The sequence below is a fragment of the Haemorhous mexicanus genome, chromosome 4 (genome assembly GCF_027477595.1).
Source record: "Haemorhous mexicanus isolate bHaeMex1 chromosome 4, bHaeMex1.pri, whole genome shotgun sequence".
Lineage (NCBI taxonomy): Eukaryota > Metazoa > Chordata > Aves > Passeriformes > Fringillidae > Haemorhous > Haemorhous mexicanus.
In genome coordinates, this window is record NC_082344.1 from 11,767,398 (window position 1) to 11,789,300 (window position 21,903).

Consider the following 21,903-nt stretch of genomic DNA (forward strand, 5'->3'; position numbering starts at 1 on the left):
GTCCCCCATCCTGTTGAAGTGTTGGTGCAGCGAGCTGCTGGGGCTTGGGAGCCCACCAAGAGAACATCCCCATCACCCAAACAAAACCTTCCACCCAAATGATCCTGGAGGTCTTTTTCCACCTAAATGATTCTTTGTTGCCTCCAGAGGACAGCTATAACCACTCTAAGCCCAGAAGGCAGCAAGCTGGAGAAAAAGCCTTGACAGCAGGCACTGGAACATCAAAACACAGGGAACACAGGGATCAGCTGCTGTGCCCTAATGCCATCTTCCTGGCAAGAGAAAGCTGAGAAAAAGATGGATGAGCCAGGGGCACTTAAGCAGACGCAGGTCTAATGCCACGCTGCCAGCTTGTCCTGGTTCCTGCAGCAGCATCCCTCACAGAAGGCATCTGCCTCCCCCAGGCCCTCTCGGTAGTTTATCAAACACATAAAAAATCTAGGATTTCGGGGGGGGGGGGGGGGGGGGGAAGTCACATTTTCAGAAGGAAGCCTGTTCAGACTAGCTGCGGGCACTGCCCTAATTTCAGCACAGGAATTCGGGGCTGCCCTTGGCCTCTCTGGCCTGACACGGGGCGCTGGAGCAAAGAGGACACGGGAAGCGGAAAGGTACAAGAAACGAGCACCCAGCAGCGGCGCCGCCACTCCCTGCTCTGGGGCCCAGACACCCCTTTTCGGGGATTGCTCCCCTGTTTTCCCCCCAGCCCAGCGCCTACAGGCTCCCACAGGGACTCCACGTGGGGGATGCCGCGCCGGGGGAGTGTCCCTTTCTCCACGTGGTCCTGGGGACGTGGCGGGCCTGGGGAGGGGGATGCACGTGTCTGAGCGAGGCATCCCATGGAGGATATTATATCCTTAGCGGTGTAGGACGCGCCCGGCTGCGCTGGGGCTCCGGCCGGGCCGGGCCGGGCCGGGTCGTGTCGTGACGTCCGTGGGAGCAGAGAACGCCCCTTGCTGACATCACCGGCGGGAAACCTCCTCCGAGCCAGACCATTCCACGGCAGCGTAGGGGAAGCGGGAGCGGCCACGGGGCGCGTTCTTCCTACTGCAGCGTCCTCCACCAGCGGCAGCAGGACCCGCGGGACGGTGACGGAAAGCGGACCCGCCGGTCTTTGCGGGCGGGCTCGGTGTGCGGACGGCGGTGCTGGGAGGGTTTGTTTGTGCCTTGCCACTCCCCCCCTCGAGTGAGGGTGGTAGTGCCCGATATACGCGCCGCGCAGGGCGCCGCCGCCTCTATAAGCGCGGCCGCGGGGCGGGTACGGGACCAACTGCGCCGCTGATCCCGCCCGGTCCCGCCCGATCCCTGCCGGTGCCGCTCCGTCCCGCCGGGAGCATGTACCAGAGCTCCGCGCGCTGCCTCTGCTCGGCCCTTCCCGCCCTCTGCTGCGCTCCCGCCGCCGCCTCGGCCTCCCGCCTGCCGCTGCCGCGGCCCCACTCCCACCCGCCGCCCCCCGGCCCCGCCGCTCCGCGGGCAGCAGCGGGCGGCCCTCCCTCCCCGGGGACGCCGCCCCGCACAGGTGGGTACTGGCCGAGGAGGGTGCGCAGCCGCCCCGGGAACCGCGCGGGGTCACAGCCGGGCGGCTGGTGCCGGGCTGCCGCTGTCGGAGCGGGATCTGGGCTGTCCTGCCCACGTCAGCGTGTCCCTTGTCCTCTCGCCAGCCATCTCTCCGGGACTGGACCGGGGCCCTTGGGCTCTAAGGCAGCGGCCGCGGCGTTCGCCCAGGCGGTGTAAGCGGGCAGCATCCCGCAGCATCGCGGCAGGCGCTGTCGGAGAGCCCGCCGGAGCTGCAGGCGTTTCTGGCTTGGTGTCCTCCGTGTGAGGGATGGGGCACCCCTGCGCCCACACCTAGGCTGGGTGCTTGGAGTCAGCCCAGGCGTCGGTGGGCTGACGTGTCTGTGAGCCAGAGAGTCAGTGTCCTTGTACCGCTGTCAGTAGCCTGCTCTCTGTGTAGGATGCGGCTTGACTCACAGCGGGCTCTTTTCACTCAAGGCAGCGTGTGGGAGCAGCCCAGGTTACCTCTGGCAGGCAGCAGCAGCTGCCAGGTCTCTATTCACCTGTACTGTAAATAGTTACACCCCTTTCTTCATTCCCCACATGAGACCTGGAAAGTGCCCAGATGCCCTCGTGTGCCTGTGTGGACGCCACCTTTTTGTGCTGCACCCATCGCGCCCCTGTGCTCGGATCCAGCCTTAAGCCACCTCTGTTGACTCTGGCCGTGGCTCAGAATGCCCACCCGGAGCTATTCCTGCTGAAAGCTGGGGCAGCAGCCACCGTGCGCTAGACTGTTGCTCTGGGCGGGGTGATAAGCCCAACTCTTTATCATTGAATGGCTTGGGTTGGAAGAGACATTAAAGGTCATCTGGTTCCAGCCCTCCCTCAATGGGCAAGGACACCTCTCACTAGACCAGGTTGCTTAAAGCTGTATCCAGGCTGGGTTTGGACACTTCCAGCGATAGAACAGTCACAGCTTCTCTGGGCAGTATGTCTGAGGCTGTATTACATATCTGGCATGCAGGAGATCCACTTTGCCCTACTGCCTTCAGCTGGGGTTGGGGTGAAGTGAGTTCACTCCCCGTTGCTGCTGTTACAGGAGGAGTGTAAAAGCCAGGCTGGGGCAGGGTTCTGTTCCTCCTGTTGAAGCTAGGCCAGGATGCCATATGGCAGGACTGAAGTTTCATGGCACTGCAGGGAAGAGGAGCATATACATCTGAGAGCTGGCAGAATCGAGTTCATGATTAATAAAGCACTCATGAAGATAAAGGTTTCCAGAGCTTGTGCCAAGTACTGATTCCCTATATTACTGGAGGCAGGATTCGAGATTCCCTCTTCATTATGGTGTTGCCTATTGAGAAGAGGCAGCTTCTGCCTTGCTCTGATGAACTGTCATTGCTGTCCCAGACAAGGTTGTACATGTAGTATGATACCTTGGTAGCATAGATTTGGTCACATGGGGTGGTGCCTGTCAAGTTGTTCCTGGAACTGGGGTTCCAAGGAGGGCATTTCTAGCTGTTGCCAGCCTCTGGGGCTGTGGAGGCTGATGCAACTCCAGACTGCAGGTGTGTGGAGTCATTCACCTGGCAGGGAAGGCCTTGTGGTAAACAGGGTAGGGCTTCTGCCTGAAAGTGGTGCTGGGAGGTATGACCTGAAAGGAAGAGAAATGAGAATGTTCATCTTACCCAAAAGGTCAGGGCCCAATACCCTTCTGTAGCAAAGTCCTTAAAGTAAAGTCTCTGATGGCTCATTGCCTGAGATCCTAGAAGTTCATCTCTTCTGTGCTGGGTGATGCAAGAAACCTGCCAACTTTACACCCTGTTTTTACATTTAATTCACACTTTGAATTGTTCCCATGCCCTTACTATGCTGAGGTACCGCCCTTGCTGAGGGGAGGGAACTTTTTGATTTAAGCACCTTGAATAGTAATTGCTGAGTTGGTGTTGCCTGTTACATAACACCAAGATAATCATTTTCATGTTTGCTATCCACTGCTACAGTGCAAACTCAGAAGTTTGCTTGTGCCTCTGCCCCCACCAGCAGGTTACAGGTCATTTAACTTGCACTGTAAGATTTCAGAGTGGTGACCTTGTACTGGTATTGTACAGCTGGACTGCTGTGAACATGGTTCAGCATTGCAGAAATAACTCCAAACACAGAATCCATTTTGTTTTCATGTTCAGGTTGTTGGTCTGGTCCCTCTTCCACAGAACGCCTCAGTCTTTGTTGTCACGATTTTAGCACTTCAGGTACTAAGAACTTGTGCAGATAAACAGTCATTTGAAGCTGGACTCTTCCCAAGGAGCCCCCTCCTTCAGCCAAGAACTTTCAAGCCACCTATACCAGGACTGAAGGTGCTTAATTTACAGTCCAGACCCTCTTTCACACAATCATCTCTGGGCCCTCAAAAGAAGCCTGAAGCTCTTTTTCCTTCCAGAGACATGACTGACTTTAAAAGCTCTCAGATCAGTTCTGGGCCATAGTACAGGCTAGGCTATGCTTTACACCCCATAAAGAGCTGGATACACCACAATCCCAGGGATGATGAGATTTAGACAATACTCTGGCTTTGTTTGCAGCTTGGCAGGTGGAGGCTGAGCTTAGCCTTGATCCTGCTGTAACAGCTGTAAGCTGCTCAGGGCTTTGCCAGCAGACCTTTGACTCCAGCTGTGTTACACCTACCTTGTGCCTTTCAACATCATCCCTCTGACTCAGGTCAAGCCACAAGCAGCCTAAGAGCTTGCTAATGGCTTCTTGGAGGGTCAGTATTTCCCAGTATTCCTTTGGAGATCCTCACATGAGCCATGCTCCTCCATGGCATGGCAGGGCTGTACTCAGCTGCTGACAGTAGCCCTGATGCAGCAGAAAACACTGTGCTTATCCTCAGTTGCAGCACTTAGCCATGGGTTGTACCTGTCCTAAAAATAGGTGAGTGGCTCCCTGTGGAGCATCTATTAAAAGCTCTACTGATTTCTTTGGGTTTGTGCATGGCTGCCTGGCAGCCCTGCTTGTGTGTAAACTGCACCCTTCTTTATCCAGCACAGAGCGTGCTTTTATTCCTGCTCCCACTCCCCTCACAGCTGTGTCAGGATCCTGCTTAGGGATTTTGTGTTTTCCCTCTCTATTAAATGCCACTTCTACTTCAGCAGTACTTGGCTTCTTGAGAAGAAGTAAATTTCTCTGTAAACTGAGAAAGACTACAGAAACTGACACACTACACATAGCTTCCTTGGAAAGACGTGTGTGAGCTCAAGTTTACATCTGTTTGAGGAGCTCCTATTACTTTAACTAAAAGCATGGAGATGAGGAGAAACATCCTATATCTAATCTAAATTCCTATTTCACAACTTTCTTGGAGCTGTTCCGTGGGCTTACACATACAAAACACACATTAAAGCAAGTAATCTTTAGTATCTTTTAAAAGTATCCATTTTCTTAAATACAAGGATGTGGGGCTTATACTGGAGAGTCTTTCTTTCCTCCTGAGTATGTTTATTGAACTGTAAGGGTCCATCTTACTGCCTGCCCCTCTAGCCTGTCATTATTGTATGTCTGTCTGTCACCAGCTCTTAAAATTGGTAGTGCTGTAGGTCAGTCTGAACATGCAGGTGTGTTGGGTAGCATGCCAAATCTTCTGCAAGATGTGAGCACAAGATGACTATTTCATCCTCTTCCTTTTTTAAGTAACTCAAATGTACAAATAAACCTACTTAAAAACCACTGTGGGCCAACAGCAGTGCAACACTGAAGTTCTTTTGCATAAGATTCCCTTTGCAAAAGGCATTCAGAGTAAATAAGTAAGTTGAGACGACAACAAAACTCAGTCAGCCTTGCCTCTTATGCAAGTTGCTGTGATGCAAGCCCTGCCCTTCCTGCCTGTGTTTGAAGGAGCAAAGCCCTCCCTCCCTGAGACAGGGTTTGGAGAGCTCTTGCACACACAGTGTAGAAATACCACAAAATGTGCATAAGGGCAGAGCAGGGACACACGTGCATCCCTGTCCTGTGGCAGCTGTAAGCCCATGTGGGATGGGGCACCTCCCTGTAGGAGACGTAGGGCTGGGTGAGGGCCAGCTGCATTAGCAGGGAGTGCTGGAGACAGCATCTTGTGTGCAGCTCATGTGGGTAAGATGGCCAGAGGAACAGGAGGTGGCTGGGGCCCAGGGAAGGCTGCAGGGAGTGCTGGAAACTGCTGAGCTGGGGCACAGCACAAAAGAGTGAGGAGATAAAGGGAGAAAGGAGGGTGGGGGGAATGAGCATAGGGATGTGGAGCTGGGAGACACCACCTTCTCCACTCCAGCTGAGGAGGTCTAAGCCTGCAGAAGCATGTGGCTGCTTCATGCTCATGACAACATTACTGCTTTGGGGATAAATGACACTGATCAGAGATTCCTATTAAATACTAACCTGAGGTTTAGTCAGGTTAACTGGAATCTGCAGCCTGGAAGCATCCCATATGGACACAGGGTGCCAGGCCATACAGGGTGCCCTCTCCATCAGAAGCAACTGCTGCACATGAAATAAGGAGCAGGCAGCTGCTGGGCTCTCTCCTCTGTGAACAGGGAAAAAGTGTGCTTTACTGTGTTTTCTACAATATATGCAGAGTTAATCTTAGCCCTGCTATTCTGGTTGAAAGACTTATGCCTTAGAAGACAGCAGCATGATGTCTTAAACCAGGCTGTTTGCAGGCTGCAGCCCCTGATGACAGGCAGAACATGAGACTGCACAGGACTAACCCTCTTCTACATTCTTCTTATTTTGTCTCAGATTTGGGAGCAGGCTCCTGCACAAACCACCAATGGCTGGCAGTGCAACAAGGTACCCAAGTGAAGAGGGAGTCGTGGAGGACTATCTCTAACACCAGTTTTTCCCTTGCAGTGTGTTCCATGGGAAACAGCACCAGCCGGCTCTACAGCGTGCTCGCCAAGACGCTGAGCAGTGGTGCTGTATCCCAGCACCAGGACTGCCTGGAGCAGCTGGACTCAGCACAGCTGGATCCTATAGACCCCAAGGATTTGCTGGAGGAATGTCAGATTGTCCTGCAGAAGCGGCCACCCCGGTTCCAGAGGAACTTCGTGAACCTGAAGAAAAATACCGGCAGTAACCACCGCCCTATCCGGGTCATGCAGTGGAACATCCTCGCCCAAGGTAGGAGATGCTTGTGAGTTCAAGGTATGAGCTCAAGATCAAATGCAGCAGTGAAAACCCTGGCAGAGCAGAGGGAGAGAGATGAACTACATGAGACACAACTGACTGAGGGCCAGGGGGAATATATTGAGCACTTGAAATAGTGGCTTTCCTTCTGTCCTATAGGAAAGGGAAAAAAGGTCTCTCCTTGCAACTCTGATGGCAAAGGTAGCCCTGAATTCCTGTCTTAACTGAACATAGTGTATTCTGAAAGCTGTGACCCATCAGTTTTAGATGGTTGTTAACCCCAGAGAAGACTTATCCTTTTCCCAAGTTTTATTTGTAAAGTTTCTGTTCAGTTTCTGATTACCTTATTGATGACCTATCCATAAATTCAGATCTGCTATGGGAATTCTTAATGCTTAAAAATAATTTTAACTGCTAGTTTTGATTCAAGGATGTAAGTTGACAACAGCAGCAGCCTCATCTTAAAATCTTTTGGTGTAGGAAATTTCCCTCATAGGGACTGCCTTAACCTTCTGCAGTCTCTTTTAACCCACTTCATTTTATTTTGGCTTATGCTGCAGCAGCCACATGTGGAAGTAGTTGCCCTTGAGTAGTTTGCAGAGGGGGAGAAAGTCTTAATATGTCTTTTATCTGTGAAAGGAGCTTAATTTTTTTGGAGCGATTCCAGTGACTTGAGGAGTCCTGCTGCCAAATCTGGTACCCTTAAAGTGACCAGCATGTAAACTGATAAAACCTGGAGCATGACAGGCTGTTTCAGCTATCAGTAACTTTTGGGTTTTTTGTTTACCCGCCCTGCTAATTCCAGCTCTCGGGGAAGGCAAAGACAACTTTGTTCAGTGCCCCATGGAAGCTCTGAAATGGGAGGAGAGGAAGTGCCTCATCCTGGAGGAAATCCTTGCATACAAGCCTGACATCTTGTGCCTTCAGGAGGTCGACCACTACTTTGACACCTTTGAGCCGCTCCTCAGCCGCCTGGGCTACCAGTGCACTTTCTTCCCGAAGCCGTGGTCACCGTGCCTGGATGTGGAGCATAACAACGGGCCAGATGGCTGCGCCATGTTCTTCCTCAAGGAGCGCTTCGAGCTCGTCAGCAGTGCCAACATCCGCCTGACCGCCATGAAGCTGAAGACCAACCAGGTGGCCATCGCTCAGACGCTGAAGTGCCACGAAACCGGGAGGCTCTTCTGCATCGCCGTCACCCACCTGAAAGCCCGCACGGGCTGGGAGAGGTTCCGCTCTGCCCAGGGCTGTGACCTCCTCCAGAACCTGAAGAACATCACCCAAGGAGCAAAGATCCCCCTGATTGTCTGTGGAGACTTCAATGCGGAGCCAACCGAGGAGGTCTACAGGGAGTTCTCGAACTCCAGCCTCAATTTAAACAGTGCATACAAGCTGCTGAGCCCTGATGGACAGTCGGAGCCCCCCTACACCACCTGGAAGATCCGGCCCTCTGGAGAGTGCCGGCACACGCTGGATTATATCTGGTATTCCCAGCACGCCTTGAATGTGAACTCAGCCCTGGGCTTGCTGACTGAAGAGCAAATTGGGCCCAACAGGCTGCCTTCATTCAATTACCCTTCCGATCACCTGTCCCTTGTGTGTGACTTTAGTTTTAATCAGGACCCTGACAGACTGCTGTAATGTCTTGGAACACCACCTGGTATTGCAGTGTCTGAACTCTCCAGTCTTTTATTTTAGAGAAAACCTTTGAAGCTAGATGCTATTGAAAGATGAGGAAATACTGTTGACTAACCATTATGTCAGGCACTTGTTTGGAGTTACACTTGCTGTTCAGCCCTCATTAATGTGCAGCCTTCAAGGGAGGAAGAAGGAAGCCAGTGTTCTCATCATGCTCTTCTTGCTGCATCAGGGTTTGAAAACTAGAAGGCAAATGGCTTTATTCTTACACTAAGCCCCCTGTTTTAAGGATTTAATCCTGTAATGAATGTGGATGCCTTAGTATTTAAATCAAAACACTTGTGTTTGTAAAACATCTTGCCCTGACAGCATGCTGATTCTATTTATTTCATGTTAAGCTTCTGCAAGTACCAAAGGGAGTGAGGTTCAACTACCCAGTGAGATTATCCTAAATCTTTTTCTGTTGCAATAAAAAGGAAGTTTAATGCAGTTTAGGCAAAAAGCTAAGCTCATAATAGTGTGGTCTTGTCATTTTTCCATGACCTGAAATGCCAAATTCATTAGAAGTGTGAGGAAGGACCCCTCCAGTAAGAGCAGGTGAGGAAAGAGAGGCTGACTCTGACCTAGAGTAAATACCCTCACTTTTCCAGAACAATGTGCATGTATCGGTCACACACATACAGCCTGTAGGCTGTACAGTGACTGTACCTTCATCTCTTCTGTGCTTCCCTCTGGAGGACACAGCTAACCAGGGACTATTTCTTCCTCTGAGTATTACTTTTCTAAATGGTTTAAATTTGTAGTCTTGTCAATTTTGCTGTTTCAGAAAAAGGCCAGTCTTAATATTGAAAGATTTTCTTTTATTTATCTTCAGAATCTAAAGCTACACTGGAACCTGTTATAAAATTTATTTATTGAAAGATCCTGCATCTGAGTGGAAATCATAGAGTGACAGTGTTCAAGAGCTTCTTCCTGTGACCCAGGGAAATTCTGGCAAAGCCTCTGGGCTACAGCAGAGGTGTGTTAGTATGGTGTGTTAGTACAGTAACTCCTGTAATTGCTCACTGGTGACATAGGAATTGCATATATGGGTTGCAAACATGCCATTGTGCCAGAAAATGGCATAGGGAGAGAGGGGGGAAGAGGGACAACAGTTGGAGTTGTGCTGACACTTAGATAGTTGAGGAAGACAAGGCAGGGCAAATAAAGCAGTATTTCCATGTGAAGTAGGGTGTATAGTAACTCTTCAATGTTCCAGGTGTTTATTAATAAAAGTCTTTGGAAAAAAGTAATATCTCTGATGCTGTCTTTCTCACTTTGCTGTCCCAAGTTCCTGTTACCAAGGCAGTGACCTGTCTCAACTAGTTTGAGCTTCAAGTTGCTGCTGGTGCTTTCCCTTCCAGACCTCTTTTCCCCCACCCCTAATCTCAGAGTGGCATGGCTGCTTTGCCTTCACAGCACACACTCTATCTCCTGCTTGGAATGTCCACACACCACAAGTCTGAAAGGAAGGGAGTTATGCTTAGCTGTTAAGCTGCTCACTCTTCTAGTTAGAGGAAACCTACACTGTATTACTGTAAATATTCCCCTCTCCAACAGTTGTGTGGAGCTACAAACCTGCAAAGTGAGGTGCAAGAATTCCTTCCTGAGGGCTGCTAACTGTGCCTGGGAAGGCTAGCCCCTTACAAGATGCAGCTGTATCTGCCACTTTCTTCTAAAACCTCATTTGAAGAGAAGCAGCGCCACGGGTGTGAGATTTACACCACCCATAAATTACTATATTTGCATTGCTGAGAAGGGAAATGCAGAGTCTGTGACTGGAAGTCCCAAATTCCCACACAAACACACTCCTCATCAGGCAAACAAATGAAGAGCCCTTGGGCAGCTGTAACACACTCTGCACACGTTCTTGACCCTGGCAGGATGAGGGCAATGTGCTTCCTTGGATTTATGTGGATTTGACTTTCCCCAGAAGAAATGATTTTACAACCGAGGAGACAATGGCCTTGGTGAATACTCTTACCAGGCATGTGCAGCATGCCAGCACCTCCTTTGGCTAGAATTTCAGAAAGAGCAAATTGTGTCTCAGGAAGCCACAAGGGTGGCACTTTTGGGAGAGATTTTGGGCAAGAGATGCAACACTGCCAATGCCCCACAAAAAGACAGACCTTTGAGTGTTGCTGCCATGTTTCAGACCAACTAGACACTGACAGCTTCCTTTTTATGGTGCTGGCTGCCCTCAATTGTGCAGAGGGGGTGAGATGCCGAGCTTCTCCTTTACAAATTATTTTCTCTTAGGACCTTCACTCAAACGGGCTTGCAGGGAGGAGAAATTATACAAGTGCCCATTAATTAACATCCATAGTCATCTGCAGCTAAACACTTCTAAAATCAACACCACAATGTAGACCTATAAGATGGTATCTTTAGTAGGTCAAATCCTTGCTCATCTACCACAAAAAAAAACACCAGAAGCTGGAGCTTCCATCCAGACTCCTTTTGGCAGCTTTCTTTCTCTGGAAGAAACTATTCTTGTGGTAGAAAGCCCTGACTTGAGAGCAAAGATCAGGTCTGTATTTAAAAAGAAACTAAACCATAACCACCCCACTACTCCCACCAAAAATGAAGTCACTCCATGATTTCATTTCACTTTTGTATAAGCAGCTTCATTTTCCTCAGGCCAGTTAAGGTGTCCATCAGTGTGGCACCATTCCCACTGCCAGAGCATACAGCCACAGACCTGATTATGGGAGGCTTTTTACCAGCAGGAACTGAACTATCACAGCTGCAAAATTCCCACTGTCACTCTCACAGTGGAGTATATGGTATCTATTGTTTTTAAGACATTTTAATTTATACCCTTGCTTGCATCCCTTGCTTACTTCTCCTAAACAAGAAATTTAAGTGTTGAGAAAGAGCATGATTTGTATGATACTGCCATCACTGCAGAACCTCTCCTGAAGTGGAAAGGACTGGGATTCTTTCATCCTGGACATGTTACAGTAGATGTTCACTGCTTCAACTCCTTAAAGGGTAATTTTGAAGGCAAGGGGGGGGTGAAATAACTGAAAAGGCTGGAGACTTCCCATCTCAAGGCAATTCTTAATACTGTCCTACTCAGAAAATCCCTGCTACAGTGCAATGTTGAACCCTTTCTGCTGGATTTTTAATAAAAAGGTAAATAGGCTGCAGAAATTAACTGGGGAGTTCCCAGGCAGCTTCACCCTTTTATTCCAGTACATGCCATAATTTATTTTGCAGACAGACTCTTTTGGAAAACTTAAATGGATTATTGCTCTTGCTTTGTTTTATGCAGTGAGAGGCAAGCCTGCAGCACTGAAATACTAATGCCAGCTATAAATATCAGTGCACTAAATATTTTTCAGAAGCAGCAGAAAGGATTTTTTTTTTCCTGTGTAGCAGTATGACTCTTAACAATAAAGAATGTCTTCCAAGCTCTTCTTATGAATGTATACCTTATAAGCACACCAAGGCTAAAAAAAGGCTCCACAGATCCCTTGCTTTCATCTTGAATAAAGGCTGCCTTAGCTTTAGCAGTGACACTTTTCCCTCACTCTCAAGCAAGCTGCAGGAAGAAATGACCCACTTGTTTCATCTGCTCAGAGGCAGAAGCTGTTGCAAGCTTATTAAAACACTATCTCTCCTGGAGAACAATTAGATCCCAAATACATTTGGATCTTGCTAATAAGCTTAACACCTGCTATCTGAACTGTCTCTACAAGGCAGAATTGCACTTAGCTTGTTCTGGCAGTAACAACCTTCACATGTAGCTGAGATCCCTGCTGCACATGTCATGCTGAGTACCAACTTGAGGCTTCAAGCACCTCTCCATTTTCTCCTCAACTTCTGACTGCCCCTGGCTCACTCATCCCTGATCACCTCAGATGTAACTCTCCAAAGCCCTAAAGTTGATGAAATCAATTAGGAGAGGATCCCAAGAGCTCAGCCTTCCTTTCAGTACACTCTACCCAGAGTTGTGTCAAGGCCCAGAACCCTTCACTGGGAAAGATATGCCCGAGAGAGCTAACCAAAGAAGTTGTCTCTGGAATGGGACTCCCCTTTCAACTTTGCTCATTTTTGATACTCACACATTTATTCTGAGTTGCAATTTACAGTTGAGATTTTTTTTCCCCCTCTGGATTACACAGCATCACCCTTTTCATTCTATAACTTAAAACAGCGGGTTTGAAAAAGAAAAATAGTTCTTATCTGCAAAATCAGTGGTACCAAGTCTGTGTATGTCTCAATGCCTTCTGTATAAAGCATACTCACTTCACAGAAGTTTCATTCTACCCACACATCTGTGAGTTACTGCTTGCCGAGGATGAATTAAGCCTGTATCCTTCTACATGAACCACCACATTCACATGTAAAAGGGAACCCCACTTTCACCCATGTACAAAGCAACAGGTTTTTCAATGGGATTTCAAAAGCCTGGGAGTATAGCTAGATACTAACCATTTCAATATTCTAATGTTCCTTTCATCTGTTTCAGATGTCACAAACCTGACCAAAGCTCCCTCATTCTGAGGTCAGGTCCTCCAATACCACAGTAAAAACATACTTATTTACAGAATCAGGTCAAATCCCCTTTCCATTTCAGTCACAGCGCACCCTCACACAGATTGAGATTCTCCCAGCACTTCATGAACTTCAGGTGAGTATCCTCTGGCAGCCAGTACCATGTGCCACTCACTGGTGGCCAGGGGAGAGAGCCAAAGGATCATCACTGGTTCTGTGGCAAGACGCAGCACTGGCAGTATCTCAGAACTGGCTACCAGCTGACTACCCCACCAGTAGTGGAGTTGGGTGCCTTCATTCCTCTAGTTTTTGCCATTACATAATGAAGTCTTAGCATTACAAGGAGGTCATCAGCTGGAGATCCTTATCTAATTCCAGGAAGAGTTTGTCCCCATTTGACTTCCAGTGTATCTAAATTAGGTGTTGGAAAGGTCTTAATTACAAATACTCAACATAGATACTTCATGCTCTGAGATTCAATCAAGTAACAGCCATCTATCTAGAATAGGGTTTCTTACAGACTGGACTTAAAACAGTAGCTTTAAAAACACTTGTTTCTCTCTCCTTGTCTTTTGGCTCAGATTTGTACCACCTGCCTCTCTTTGCACTGCTCCATTTCCCTTTACGCAGAAAATTAGTGCCTCTCAGACTGCCAGATTAATCGGGTGATTGCCCAGCTTCCCCTACTTCCCTTTCCTCTTTCTTAGAAAAAAGTCATCTTATCTCTCCATCTCCTTGTGTGAAGGGGGTCTTAGTTCTCTACCCCATACCAGAAACACAGTTCATGTGCAAGAACTTTTGATTCTTTGTATTGCTGCCTTACACACTTTTTTATCTGCGTCAGCTTCATTTTGTTCTTAAACTCCACTTCCCTGCTCAAGAGGATGAAAAATAATATTTTTCCAGAAGCCTTTCACAGTCCCCCCAGTGCTGGCCTGGCTGTGTGGAGCTATTTCCACTTTTCTTACCAGCTGAAGGGAAGAATGGGTCTTGCTGCTAGGACTCTACAAGCAACCTGCTTCTCAGCATGTAAAGTATTTAATTCCGGTGTCTTTCAGCATTACAGAAGACCTCAGTTCCAGACAGTTGTTAAAATTGCTCCTCCAGGCATGAAGTACTTGGATGATGATTCAGACTTCAATTAAATTTCAAGAGTCCCCAAGTTCCCGCCCTGAAGACTTTTCAGGGCATATCACTAGGAACTGGGGGTCCATTGGGCACCTGACTACCCACAGCCTAACGTGCCAGTGTGGTGCCCCTGAAATCAGGGTAAGCTGCATTTCAAGCCATGCAAATGGACTGGAAATATGGAGCCAATATCTGGTATAGCTGGAGGAGCAGTTAGGTAGTTCACAGAGCTCACATTTACATTCACCATCCTGAAAACATCTAAGAACTAGACCCCTGCCAGAAGTTACCTCACCAGCTACAGCAAGCCTCACAGGTATTTACACAAATGAGTGAGAGAGCTGGTCAGCCCTTTGAAGCAGGGAGGAGTCCCAAAATTTCACACTGTATCATCTGTATCAGGACGAATGCCTGAAGGTTTCAAGAAAAGAAGGTTAACAGGATAGCAGAAAGGAAGAAGGAAAAAATAAACAGCACACCAAACACCATTAAATTTTCTTTCTGTATTTCATTAAAACCTACTTGAATACACTTTGAAACAAGAGTACAACAAAATAGAATATACTTCAAATGTTGAATATACAAACTATTATAGTTCGTTCTGAACACTGGTACTTCCCTCTTAACTTCAACTAAAAAAATTTACAGGTTTAGAACTACCTGACAAAAGCTCATGCTGGGCGTGACCTTTGAAGTGAGAGTAGAGCTGAAACTGAAATGTATGCACAGATGTCAAGGCTAAGTGAGATAAACAGGCATGGTACAGCAGAAGGCAGAAAACCTGCTGCTACTTTGTCCACGATTAAGAAATTTAGACAGACTTTTAACTACCATACAAAATATGTTACATGTTATTCTATAACAATACTGTGCTAGGTACAAGGTTTTTAAAAAATTTATTTTCATAAAAAAGCTTTACACAAACAAGCCATTAGCTTATTTCAAGAAAGATAACTGAAAATCAGTCTAAGGCTTTCAATTTGAATCTGCTTAAGCTGTATGATATACAAAAATCTCTCCAGGCCTCTGTCTTCTTCTAGAAGCTCTTTAATCTCCTTTATTTCACTTCCTACAACACCTAGTAGCATAGTTTTTCACATAGCACCAGTTGAGTACTGTGGGCACACAGTAGTAATCGCTGGTATGCACATAAAATGCATCAAATTTGCCATTTGTGTAACAATGAGACTTTCCTCTCCCCCTGAAAACTAAAAACCAAGGCAAACCTCTCACACAGCTCTCTCTTAGTGTTTCAGGTCTTAGTGTAGCTTGGTAACCGGTAGCGTAGTGAAATTGTTTGGTCCCTTTTCAGTTCCTCTCTCTTTCATTCTCTCCATAGGTTCAGCTGGTTCCCAACTGGAAGAGGCAGTTTTTATCAGCGTATCAGTGTGGTTTAATTCCCACTGAAACACGGGAAAATAATTTTTTTTTTCCAGTAAGTCTTCAATATATGCGTGTTTATTAACATACCAAAACTTTCCTTTATGACTTGGTGGTGGCATCCACATCCCTCCCCCAATCACGTCAGTATATTCAAAACTGTAACAGTTAGAAGTCCATGCTGGAAGAAACCGATTCTTCATTTTTCACACGTGATGATTCCTTCTGTTTTCATTGTTACAGGAAGGGCAATGGCTGAGGGTGTACTAACTACTACTACATGGGTTACAGTCTTGCTTCCATCCACTGGCTTCTCCTCTTTTACCAGCTGCAGTGTTTTCACTTCACATTCCTGTTTCAAAGCAGCTGTGTCTGATTTAACTTCTGGACCTTTGAGAACTGCACTAATCACCCTGGGAGGAGTCTGGCCAGAGGCCTGCTGAGCAGGAACCGACAGTCTCATTACTGGTGTCCCATGAGCTATGGACACTGGGGTTAGTGCTCTAACAGCCAACGGGGCTCCCACAATGTTGATACTTCCTGACCCAGACAGGCTCGTTTTTGTTTGCAACTGACACTGCGTGAGTTGCGTGGCAGGGATCGTGATGATTTTGGTGGGCTGCATTGTGATTTTGTCTCCATTTTCAGCAGAGGTTGGCATCACAGTAGGAATTGTCTGGATTACTACCTTTGGAGTTGTTGCTGTGGTTGGACTTGTGTTGGTTATTAACGGTGACCCTGCATTTACTGACTGCACTGCCACAGTTGAGATTTTCTGTCCCAGAGATGTCATGACAACGGGCACTTGCATTGCCACACGAACAGTCCTACAAAATAAACATGTGTGTTTAGGCCAAAACACAGGGCACCATCACAGATGACAACAAGTACAGACAGTTCTAAGAGAGAGAGGTTTTTAACTGGTTCTTAATAAAACCCAAACCAAACCATAACAAAAAAATGAAAAAGCCAAACCAGCAAGCAAAGAACCCAACCCCAAACCTTTTGCACATCCAGCAATAGAACTTTGGAAATTAAACAGCCCCATTAACACAAACCTGGGAGCTGTTGTTGCTGGGACAGTAGCAGTGGTAGTAGAAGGATGAGATGAGGATGTGTCATGAGCTGGTGAGGCAATATTTACAACTCTGGTGACTGCTTTTTCTGTTCTGGTACAGCTTAACTGAGAGGAATTTTTTCCTCCACGTGCAGAGGTTGCTGCTTTTAAAAGGTTTTCTGCAGATAAAGACACTCTTTCCAGGGACTTTTCATCTGTAGGCATTGACAAATCTTCATTGCAGGACTCACTTTTGTCATCATCTATGACAACTATATTTTTTGGCATCTCCTTAAACTGATACACAAGCCTCTGTCCCTCAACTTTTGCCAGGATTCCTCTTTGATAGTAGTATCTGCAAGGAAAGTACAATTAAGTAGTAAACAACATTTTAAAGAAAACCTCATTCTGTGCTAACAATAAAACCTGAAGTAATCCCAGTAAAATCTACAGTGTAAGGAGGTATGGAAAGAAGCTGTTAAAACACACTGACAAACGATCTGAAGGATCTACCTGAAAAAAAAAAATCTTACCTTTCAAATACATACTTCAGGAATTAAAATTGCAAACGTACTGGTAACATAAAAAGTTACAGGGACTGCAAGACTGAAGGCTAAATCTGCAAAAGGGCAAAGTTTTTAAAATTTCATAGCGTTTATATTTCTATGGGCAAAAATAAGAAGCAGATTTTAAATTGTAATAGATAACCTAAGGATCTAAGAGGTTTTACCTCAGAGCTCTTCCCATAGTCTCATAGTTCATGTCAGGCTTGTTTTTGTGTTTTCCCCAGAGTTTGGAGACAGCTTTTGAATCCACAAGTTTAAAGATTCCTTTCTCTCTCTGAGTCCATTTAATATATCGAGGACATGTATTTTTGTCCTGAAGAAGGTCCAACAGGAACTCCCATAAGTATGTTGTATTTCCTATAATCAGAAAGCATTTTTGTGTTAGAAAACCACTTTTAAAAATAACAGAAAGTTCTCCATATGACCTGCATTACAAGCTATGTTACACAAAGGATGTAACCTGCACATGTTCATTCATTCTGTTAAGTTTAATGAAGTTTCTACAAATATTTACATTCTGAAAGAACTAATCCAAGTGATAAACTATACAGCACAGGAGCCTGCCTGTTCAATCCAACACCTATTCTCAGCCCTTGAAAAGAAGTATGGGAGGGTGTTCCAAGTCAGTACCTATCTATTCAGCAGGACGAGCGCTAGAATTTTCTTCTCATATTTGATCAAACAGGGCATGAAGATGCCAGTACATTTTATGACACTGCAGAACAGAAGGATATAAATAAGTAATTTTTAAAAGGCATACAACCTGCAGCAACAAACCGTCTCAACTGTGGTTAAGTTTGTCCAGGACCTGGGGCTCTCACACTAACTGGTGGCACCCCATGTTCTAACCCTTCCCAGGTGTATGTTGCTGAGTGACCAACATCCTTCTAGGTGCAAACCCAGTCCAGCTTCTTAAAGGCGAGTATTCACAGGGGGGCAGAAATCCCATGTACCTTTCTGTAATTAGGGGCATATAAAAGGCTTAAAAATTTAATGCACTTGTCAGGTATTCAAAGAGGTGCACCATCTTCACTGGAGAAGGCCCAGGCCCAGGAAGGAGTTTGTGACAGCGACTATCAGGATGCCACAGAATGTAACACAGAGTCTGTCTGTCTGCACTCTGACCAAACCATGAACATCTAGGAAGAGGGGAAGAGAACCCAAAGAAAAAAAGCAGATCACATTCCAATTTGTACAGCTGGAAAAGACTCCTCAAGTTTCTGAGAAGGGAGAACTAAGAGAGATCCGGAAGAACAATCTCAGAACATTAATAACAATTCTTTACCTCCAAGGACATGCATCAAATTGTATTTTTGCGTGTGTGTGAAAAAAGGGCATTAATTCTTGAGATTTAATGGCCTACCATAGTATTTGTTATGCCATGCAAAGATAATTAAAACAAATTAAGGCAGATTAGAGACCACTGTTGCAGATTTTGAGAAGTCAGCTATCTTTAAAAACCTCAAAGGGTAAAAAAGATCACAGGTTCCATTTTTTGTAAAAGCACCTCATAGAGAAAAATTGTACTTTACAATGTGCTCCAAACAGCAGCAAGTACCTACCCAAGAAATACGAAAATTTAACTAGATTTCAGAGACATTTGATTAAGTCTATATGAGGAAAGAGTCAACAAGAGAACTCAGGAATCTTTAAATCATCCGCGATTTCAGGGAATTAATCCCTGGGGTTTTACTCCTTAGAAAGGGAATTTCTGGGTCGACCACCAAATGTTATAGGTCTGTAACAGAGTTTTTGCAAAAACATAAGTGGGCTTCAGGATTAGAAAGCAAACAGGAACTTCAAGAGAATAAATAAACTGTAGAGCGCAATTAAATCAGATTTACAGCTGCCTCACTTTGCACCAGCAAGTACCCAGAATGCACAAAGGAAGGAATGCCAACAAGGGATCCCCTTTCCAAACGTGCACAATCATCTCTCCTTCTCCATGACTTAACTCTGACAGTACTAAACTGCAGAATAATTCCTGTTTTTCCAAACCCATGCTGCATATGAAATAGCCTACCTTTGCAAGTGCTTTTTAAAATAAGTAACACAAATTAAATCCAGTTAACAAAATATTTCGCAGGACATTGAGAAAAAATTAATTTATTCCAGTTGTAGTACAAAATATGGAATGAGATACTTCATGAGAACAAGAGATATATGCAGGTCATTAGGAAGGGCCATAGAAATAAAATAAATTTAAAAGAAAGCTAAAAATCTTCTGAAAAGCAGAGAGCAGTACCATCTCCCACTTTATAAAATAAGAAGCTATAGAGCTGAATTTACCAGCACAAAAAGGAGAACAGAGAGAAATACAAGCCTCCTTTTTCAAATTATTTGTCCAGGAAGCTAGGACTTGGGACAACTGGAAAGTACTGTTCAGGTAACAGAAAGCTGTAATACTAAAATCTGAAATAGAAAGAAATACAAGGATTCAAGAAGACTACAGAAAAAAATAAATAATTAAACAAGATGTATTTTTAAACACAGCAGATACAAAATCCGTCATCTCCACTGAACTCCACCGCTACACCAAATCTAAAGCAACTCTGGGCATTGCAGGGAAGTTTAACTAGTGTTTGCACTGGTTTCCATGAGCAAACATCTCCATGAAGTCAGTCCCATTCTTCCTTGCCCTGTTGACAAACCTGATGACTCAGGAGCTGTAGCTAGATAAGGAATTACGTAAACAGCAGAGACCTTGCTTTAAACAAATGTCAAAATAACAGCGGAGCTGACCACTGCACACTCTTTCAGCCAGGATGTTGCTACTCCAAGTCACTAACTTTGTTACTCCCAGCTATAGCAACATCTCAGAACAACTTTCAGTGCACCAGGTGGAGGTGAGATCCAGATTTTTCACCTGCAGCCAGGGACTGCACACCACCCCAAAGGTAACCTGTGAGCAAATGTCCCACTCTGTCTTCTTGCTGAAGGAATAGCAGGGGCACGGAGTCCAAGAACATTAGGAAACCAGAACTCTTCTGCACATAATTCTCCACTCAACCAATACAGAAACACATCATCATTTGTTTGTCTCCTTAAACTAAACTGAACCTATTAGTCAAGGAATATATTCCCACTGAAGTTTGTCAATTAACTATCATATTTCCAATATCATTACCTTTACTTCCAACCATCACCTTCCTAAATGCTCATATGCTGCCTCTACTTGAAAGCAAGTCTTACAGCAGTAGTTTAATAAATTATATGTGTAGCACTAAGCTGATGCACAACACAAAAGACATCACAAGTCAATAACCATAAAGTAAAACAAATAAAAAATGAGAAAGCCTATTAACTGTGGAGGGTACTAGAGGAGACTCCTAGAGCATATATCCTTGTCTTGTACAAACAAATTTAAAGACATTTGAATAAAACTCTGATAAAATCAATACAATCTCATCCATCACATTTTTAAAGATGTGTACATTTCCTGTGATAAATACCATGCAGATACACTGCTTATTTTTAAAGACTCAGTGAATGGAAAAATATACCTTTGCCTTCTCTAGGTTTCTTCTTTATACCTAGATCTGGAGACCCATCAGATAAAGCTGATTGCTGTGTCTTGGGTTTACGGCCAGCTGCACATAATATATGGGGAAAAAGAAGTATTAATCACATGCAGAGTAAAATTTTGTAGTTTGCCTTTGCTGAAAAAAGCAGTTTCTGTATCGCCCCCCCTTGCTGGTTCCTCACCACAGGTATGGATAAACTTAGATTCTTAGATTACTACTGCACATTCAGTCTAATTATCATTTGGTTGCTTACTTCATAGGCAGAATTAACTCAATTGCAGACAAGTTAATGTGCATTTTTATTAACTCTAAGACTCACAGATCATGGACTTGTATAATTTTATCACTACATTACATTTGTTTCCCTCTAAATTACAAGTAAATATTCCATTTCAACATGTCTGGAAACTATTAAATCAATGTTCCTAAAGTTATGTGAACTGTATTGATGCCTCTAACAAAACTGCTAGACCAGAGAGAGCAACCTTACCAAGTGCCAACCTCAATGTGATAGCAAAATGCTTAGAAATCAAACACTGTTCTGAACTGTTTCTCCTCCAATACATGCCAATTAGACAGGAAAGATAAAAATTTCACAAAGATCTTATAATGATTTCGTAAACTGACTTATGTTTCTTTTTAAGTTAGTATTCACCCTGTTGCTTCATTGCATGAACTCCAAGTCTACCATCTCACCAAATACACCCACATTTCAGATACCAGAGACTACTGGCCACTAATGTCCTCTTTGAATACTCTATCCTTCCTCCACTTTGTACTACAATACACAACACAGAAACCATCTTCCTTATGGTTTGTCAAAGCCAATTCTCTTACTCCCTCTTTTTTCTTGACGCAGACCCATTTTTCTAAGAACTCACATTTCAAACTCTCATCAATCTGTTTGTATGAGCAAAGAGATCAGACCATCCAATCCATCCTCCCCTGCATCAACTGCACCATCCACGGTAGTGGACAACAAAAGTAAAATTTTGAGATTGCTCCAATGAAAAGCCATATGTACCCTTTTTCTTTTTCATTGGTTCATGGATATCAGGGGAAGTTGGAACGGGAGACACATCCATTTGTTCAGATTCCTCTGTTGATACTTCCACCACAGTTTCTGTGATCACATCAGGTCTCATGGCTGCATGGATAAATTCTGGGGTGGACACACAAGGAGGGACAAAAACTTCCACTACAAGAGAAGAAAAAAAGAATATCTGATGAAGTTTCTAGCTGATTATTTTAATGTACCTTACATAAAATTATTTTAAACAAAGCAGATGCAACAGTGTATTAAGTTTCTGCTCCAAAATTCTGTCACCTTGAAAATCAATCCAACTCCCAAAAACATGCACACTTGTCAGTAGTTTTAGGCAAAAACAAGTACCATACCAATATTTTTCAGAACCAAACTCAACTT

The 21,903-nt window shown here is 45.2% G+C and overlaps 2 protein-coding genes across 8 annotated transcripts in view; one reads left to right on the top strand and one right to left on the bottom strand.

The window, feature by feature from the left end:
• The first annotated feature begins 1,253 nt into the window (after positions 1-1,253).
• On the top strand, positions 1,254-9,572 carry NOCT (nocturnin). Its single transcript, XM_059843794.1, has 3 exons — positions 1,254-1,516; positions 6,367-6,636; positions 7,448-9,572. The coding sequence occupies exons 1-3, from the start codon at positions 1,333-1,335 to the stop codon at positions 8,281-8,283; spliced, it is 1,290 nt and encodes a 429-aa protein (XP_059699777.1). The 5' UTR covers positions 1,254-1,332; the 3' UTR covers positions 8,284-9,572.
• A 4,866-nt stretch (positions 9,573-14,438) lies between these two features.
• The window catches only part of ELF2 (E74 like ETS transcription factor 2), a 37,276-nt gene continuing 29,811 nt past the window's right edge, over positions 14,439-21,903 (bottom strand). For all 7 annotated transcript variants that reach the window (XM_059843796.1, XM_059843800.1, XM_059843795.1 and 4 more), the window contains 5 exons: positions 21,502-21,675; positions 20,457-20,543; positions 17,118-17,310; positions 16,389-16,742; positions 14,439-16,157 (listed from right to left, as the gene is read on the bottom strand). In XM_059843796.1, the coding sequence (XP_059699779.1) occupies positions 15,530-16,157; positions 16,389-16,742; positions 17,118-17,310; positions 20,457-20,543; positions 21,502-21,675 (1,436 nt within the window). In that variant the 3' untranslated portion in view covers positions 14,439-15,529. The remainder of the gene's footprint in view (positions 16,158-16,388; positions 16,743-17,117; positions 17,311-20,456; positions 20,544-21,501; positions 21,676-21,903) is intronic.

Bases quoted from the DNA above. Each gene is read 5' to 3' on its own strand.
- NOCT (XM_059843794.1), top strand. From the start codon at position 1,333: ATGTACCAGAGCTCCGCGCGCTGCCTCTGCTCGGCCCTTCCCGCCCTC. The intron at 1,517-6,366 runs GTGGGTACTGGC...TTTCCCTTGCAG, and splicing joins GGGGACGCCGCCCCGCACAG to TGTGTTCCATGGGAAACAGC. The intron at 6,637-7,447 runs GTAGGAGATGCT...TGCTAATTCCAG, and splicing joins GTGGAACATCCTCGCCCAAG to CTCTCGGGGAAGGCAAAGAC.